This window comes from Plasmodium inui (assembly GCF_000524495.1).
Source record: "Plasmodium inui San Antonio 1 unplaced genomic scaffold supercont1.2, whole genome shotgun sequence".
Lineage (NCBI taxonomy): Eukaryota > Apicomplexa > Aconoidasida > Haemosporida > Plasmodiidae > Plasmodium > Plasmodium inui.
The window spans coordinates 1,177,187-1,183,186 of record NW_008481836.1 but is presented as its reverse complement, the minus strand read 5'-3'; the positions used below and the strand labels follow the sequence as shown (position 1 = coordinate 1,183,186).

At 37.2% G+C, this 6,000-nt stretch overlaps 2 protein-coding genes across 2 annotated transcripts; one reads left to right on the top strand and one right to left on the bottom strand.

The window, feature by feature from the left end:
* Positions 1-550: 550 nt before the first annotated feature.
* Positions 551-1,246, top strand: C922_00715 (hypothetical protein; the record flags this gene model as incomplete). The annotated part of the gene is made up of 1 exon (XM_008816328.1): positions 551-1,246. One exon carries the CDS (start codon positions 551-553, stop codon positions 1,244-1,246), a length of 696 nt encoding a protein of 231 aa, XP_008814550.1.
* A 1,282-nt stretch (positions 1,247-2,528) lies between these two features.
* On the bottom strand, positions 2,529-4,781 carry C922_00714 (hypothetical protein; the record flags this gene model as incomplete). The annotated part of the gene is made up of 1 exon (XM_008816327.1): positions 2,529-4,781. One exon carries the CDS (start codon positions 4,779-4,781, stop codon positions 2,529-2,531), a length of 2,253 nt encoding a protein of 750 aa, XP_008814549.1.
* Between the last annotated feature and the right edge of the window lie 1,219 nt (positions 4,782-6,000).

Here is a 6,000-nt window from a genome sequence, read left to right as displayed (position 1 = left end):
CATATATTTTTGCGCATGCATATTACATTTTCGTTTGACCCTCCTGACTCCCTGGCAAAGAGACCTATTGGTTATAAACGGTGATTATGGCATAAAAAGCTGCAAGAATCATAAAATGTGACGCAAAATGAATCATTACGGTGACGTGCTTAGGCAGTAGTGCTTCGCTAGAATGCTAGGTAAACATAATTTTTCTAAGGCTATCTAAAAAAAAAAAAGAATAAAAATGATAACGCTTTTGCTACATCGCTTCAAAACGAGGATATAGAATTCCCATTTAGCAACTTCTCAGAAAAATATATTGCTTATTTAAAAGTACCTCCTGCGTATTTATAAAAACCCAACAATTCGGTTAATACTAATAAGGTCCCTATTTTTGAAGAAGCACTTCAAATTATATATCTATTAAAGAAAAATAATAATAATAAAATATATATATACGAACAAACGCATAAAGCATTTTAATCCGAACGTATATAATTAGATATAGATATTAAGAACTGCTAATCAGTATTACCTTTTTTCAATAATTACACCCAATTGATCAAAAATGAAGAACATTGCATTTTCCGTATTAAACATTTCGAGCCTATTTATTCTGTACTTGAGTTCGCAAAGCGGCCTGTACAATTGCATGAAAGCAGAGCAAAGAGCAACTACTTCGACGCGTAGTAAGACAAATTCGGCTGTTAATGATAATATCCTTTCAACTGAATGGAGCCAACATGGTTATACTTTCACGGATCTAGTAAAAAATGGCTATTTAACAAATAAAGAAGATTTAGATGAAGTGAAGGATAACCTAGCTGATGAGCTGGCAGAAAAAATAAAGGACAAATTAAATGACTTCTTAAAAGACGGAAAGATTTTTTATGATTTAGAAGACATGGACGATGAAAATGTAAGCCACTTTAAAAATTACTTGAGGAACATATGCGAATATATTGTCTTGAAGACTGCCGATATATTAAACGCCAACATAGAGGATGCCCTTAATCCCCTTATGTCCAAAAGTTCCTTCGCCAGTTTAAAAGAGTCCATGGAGAATAGCGGCCCTCTTGACTTAGAATTTGACGAGGATGATGAGACAGAGGCAAAGTCCACGAAGGGAAATTCCAATGGTGAACTCATCGATGAAGAAGCCGAAGATTTCATTGACGAGTTGGTGGAGGGATATGAAGACAAGCAGCACAAAGACTTGGAAGAGTATGTGCAAGAAATAAAAACTCACGACGACTTAGATTAATGTAATCACCGGGACGTAGCAAAAGAAGGGAAGCCCAACGTGAAGCGCCTTTTTTTTTTTTTGCAAACATCTCTTAAAGGAGAAAATCTACACATTTTGCGTAACAGGGAAAAAAACGGATTATTAAAAAAAGAAATTTCCTTTTTTTAATTTCATGTTTTTCCCTTTGCCGCGTCAGTGCTCCAAATTGGAGAAGCCTTTTCGATGCTCCAAAAATTTGCACCTTTTATTTTTTTTTTTTTTTTTCATTAACTCTTTAAATTAATATCATGCTATTTTTTCTATTTATCCATTTTCTTATCTGTGATTGTGATTGTTCGACATGAAGTTACTACGCCCACTTTTATCGACTCGTTCTCCGTGGATGTGAAAATCCAAGTCAACTACATCGCTCTGATAACGCTGATCTCTAATCCGTGTGAATTCATTTCTTCTTCCCATTGGGGTGTTTTTCGTCAGTATATTCTCACGCAAGTGTGGTTTATTTCGATGTTCAGTTTTCCGCTCATCTGCTGCTCATTTTGTACTCTTCCACGCCCTTTATTTTTTGTATAAGGTAGAAGGGGGAATTTGATCCAGGGCCAAAATGGTGTGCATGTAGAAATATTCCCACCCGAACTGACACACGTAAGAAGGCTTCTCACCCCACTTGAACGATGATGTGCAGGACTTCGCTAACGCTGAGGAGGAAATCCGCTCAAGGTGTATATGTGCACATGTCACAGTTGAAGGGGTTGTTATGAAAAGGGAGAGACCCCAGTTCTGCCGATTTCTTTATAAGAAAAGAACAGTTCATCCCAAATATACAGCGCAAAAACTGCCTAAACCTTAACGTGTAGAGCACGTCGTCCTGAAGTAGAAAAAAAAAGAGAGGCTGTTTTAAACGCGTTAGATATTAGACAGGGTCGCATACCACTTTGACCAGATTCTACCTGAACTTGTGCACACTTTATATGCATGATGTGGGCTGTGCTCTCTTGTATACACTCTTCAGGGGGGAAGATTTACCAAAAGGGGCCCCCGCCCCTGCACAGCTTCACATCCGGGTTTAAATTAAAATGGTCTTCTAATTTGAGAAACAAGTTTTGTTAATTTTTAATATTTTTACGGTGAACAAAAAAAAAAGAAAAAAAAATAAAATAATATAAAATAAAATAGCGTAAAGTTGCATAAGAACGAAATTGGGAGAAAAGGTATGGTAGAAAAAAAAAAAAGAGGCAAAATGCCGGGGAGGTTGCAAAACAATTAACAAAAGAAAACAGGTGAGAGGAGAAGAAAGCAATCAACTCTTAACCTTGAGGACATTAAAAATATATTTAAGAACAGTTTGAACATATATGGTAATTAAAATTTTGTATAAATTGTAAAAAGGCAAACACTTGAAAAAGGCATGGTTTACAGTGGCCGAGGCAATGTTGTAAAAGAAAAAATAACATATGAAGTAAATTTTGTTATGTATTGAATTTTTTTCTTCTAAACATTTGAGAGATCCAAATATTGGGAAAATAAAAAAGAAATAAGCAAAATATATTTTAAGGATAAAGGACGGGAAAATTAAAAGGATAAGCTGCGGCATGTATATTAAGAGGTTAAGAAAAATTTTTATATAAAATGGCAGCTGAACACTTTCGACCACATTTTCTGTAATGACTGACTTGAGACAGGTAAGGCTGAATTTAACTGTTTCGTTTAACTTCAACTTATCCTTTACTATTTTTGTTATCCTAATTAGTAAATTGCTTCTCTCGTTATATTGCATATCGGGCTCTGCGTTTTTCTTGTCTTTCTTTTCTTCGTTTTCCAGTCTGACGTTGAATAAGGTGTATAAGACAAAATCGACTGTGCTGACTAACACACTCTTCAAAATGCGAACCAGGATGGATGATTTGTAATCTTTTAGGAAGACAAATTCGTGCAACTTTTCGCTAACGTTCAGGCATATTACGAACAGGGTAAAATACTCAAACATGAACGAGGTTTTGTTATAATTGCGGAAAAAAAAAAAGTTTAAAAATTTTAAAATGTTTATAAAGAGCCAATATTCTAGTAAAATGGGCACATCGTAGTACGAAGCTCTGTTTTCTTCCTCTGCTTTGGGTTCTCCTACGGATTCGCAAATGCTGGGTCTGCGGCTGCTGGCAGGAGGGTCTCCCCTCGCCCCGCTGTTTCGGTTCTCGTTTTCGACCGCTTTTCCGCTTTGGCCCTTCTTTCTGGAGTTAAAGCCAAATTTTTCCAGGCTGAAGAGAGAGAACTTTTTCTTCTTGGAGCCGTTCGAGCGGTCCGCCTTAAGTTCGCCCGTCTTCAGATCCGTAGCTGGGGGATCATTTTCTTTTGCAACTTCATTCGATTTTTCGCCTTCACCTGTTTTTTCAACGCCATCCGTTTTTTCAATTTTATCCGCTTTTTCAGCTTCATCCGCTTTTTCAGCTTCATCCGCTTTTTCAGCTTCATCCGCTTTTTCAGCTTCATCCGCTTTTTCAGCTTCATCCGCCTTTTCAACTTCATCCGCCTTTTCAACTTCATTCGCTTTTTCTTCTTCAACTGCTTTTTCTTCTTCAACTGCTTTTTCACCTTCGTTTTCTTCCGCCAGCTCGCCGTCCTTCAGGATAGCATACTGACTCATGGCATTAATATATTTAGAAAAATTCAACTTGTGTGTAACGCTGTCCATAAGGCTCTCGCTACTCTTAGACGGGTATACATATTTCAAAATGATAAGGACAGAGTAGACGGAAGGCAGGGGAAAAAAAATGGAATAGATAAAAAACGAAATGAAGGACATCGGTAGGGTTTTGACCAAAGTGACGTACAACAAGGAGCTCAATAAATATGGCAATATATTGAACATAAATTTATTAATTTTGAACACTTTTTTCATCAAATATCTGTAAAACTTGGAAATCTTATTTAAAATATATTTTATAACTCCATAATAAATCAGATAGAGAACAGTTAAAAACGTACACAACATGGTCATTACGTACTTCTTCGTTTTGTAGTCCAAATTTACATACGTCATTCTTAGCTTCAGAAGGAGCCACTGTAAATATGGCTCTAAAATTATGTACCATAAGAATAGAATCTTGAGGAAAGATATTAACACTATTCCGTAGGCGTAAAGAACATGATAACTTGAGCGCAAGGAGACAGTTAGGAAAATTTTAGAATTTTCAAAGAACTCTAAAAATAAAGAAATGATATGCTTGCTATTCGTTTCACTTTTCATTTCTGTGAAGAAGGGTTGGAGAATTTGCTTCAGTCCTTTCTTCACCTTATTAATCCGTGTGTCTTTGTAATGTACAATTTTGTATTCATCCTGTTTCATACCAATATCGCTGTAATCCATGGTGCAAAATTCTCCATTCGAGCTACACTCATCCGTGCCCCCCCATAGAGGCCTGCCTCCTGAACCATCGATATCTCCCCCCCCCTTATAGTACTCCTCCTTCAGATTTTCATGCTTTACCCTTTTGTATACAACTAGGGCTATGCTAAATATGGATATTACCAAAAATATCAAACACCTCTTGAACATTTTTTCCTACACTGTGTGTTGTTTTGATTTATTTCTGGAGGGAGGGTGGTAACTGTGTGGCCTCTTCCTATTCCTTAACAATTCATTTTTTTGAAGGTTACGAGTTTAAGATGTATTAAGCATGTAAATATATGGTGTTATTCTTCTGGTGTATCTTTTTTTTCCCCTTTCTTTTTTCTTTTTATCTTCATTTTTGTTATTTTGAGAGTTGCTGGGATTACCAGTGAGTACGCCCGGGTGTCATTCTACAACGGGTGCTTCCACTTGAGAGCTTTCCCTTGCGTACTTCCTCTTTACGTGACAGAAAGTATCTCCCATGCAACTTCAGTTCGTCTTTGCTTCTTCCCCCTTGCGGGCCCAGCGCGGGACGCACTTCTGCACGCGAGGTATAGTTTTGCCAGCACCTTTGGAATGGTTTTTCCTGCGTGCCCCTTAGTTGGTCACTCCTTCAGAGGGCCTCTACACCTCCTGTTTTCACTCCAGATGTCTCACAATTCAAACAAATTTTTTCAGCGGAGCATGCAAATTCCTAGTGGCGCGAATGCTCAAACAAAGTAATTGCACACGATTGGGAAGAAAAGAAATAAAAATACATCTACAGTTTTAGTCAAACCATATACAAGATGATGGCATATAGGTACATGTATACGCCATGTCTTTATTTCGCCCCCCTGATTGGGCCTTATTTGAGAAGTTTTTGAATTGCACGAGGTTTAAATTGACAAAACGTGCGTGCAAATCGTAAGACGTGCGATAATACCTACTGCGGGTGTTTTCCTTTTCAACGCGCGCGCCGCAAATGAGAAAATTCCCGCAGTTTGTAAAAACTGAGCTTTTCGCCGTGTACACGTTAAGTATACATTTGTACGTTTGTACATAAAAATAATTTTTTTTGTCTTTTTTTTCGCTGTTTTTTACCTTCTTCTATAACAAACAGTCCTTACACAAAGTGGCGTTATAATCGCTCATAACCCGGGGAAGCAACTTCAAATGTGGCAAAGCCCTTCCACAACATACATAAGGTTTGTAGGCTGGGGTTGGTGAAGTTGTGCCAACGGTTGGAAAAGCAAATAAATACGACAGAAGCAATATCTTCAACATGTACAAAATTGTCAGAACGTATAACTCAAATATAACCTGTTTGCAAAATTAACGGCGAGTGGGAAACCATTTATTGTCAACCCTCGAACATAAAGTTCTTTGTATTCAAAAAAAAAAC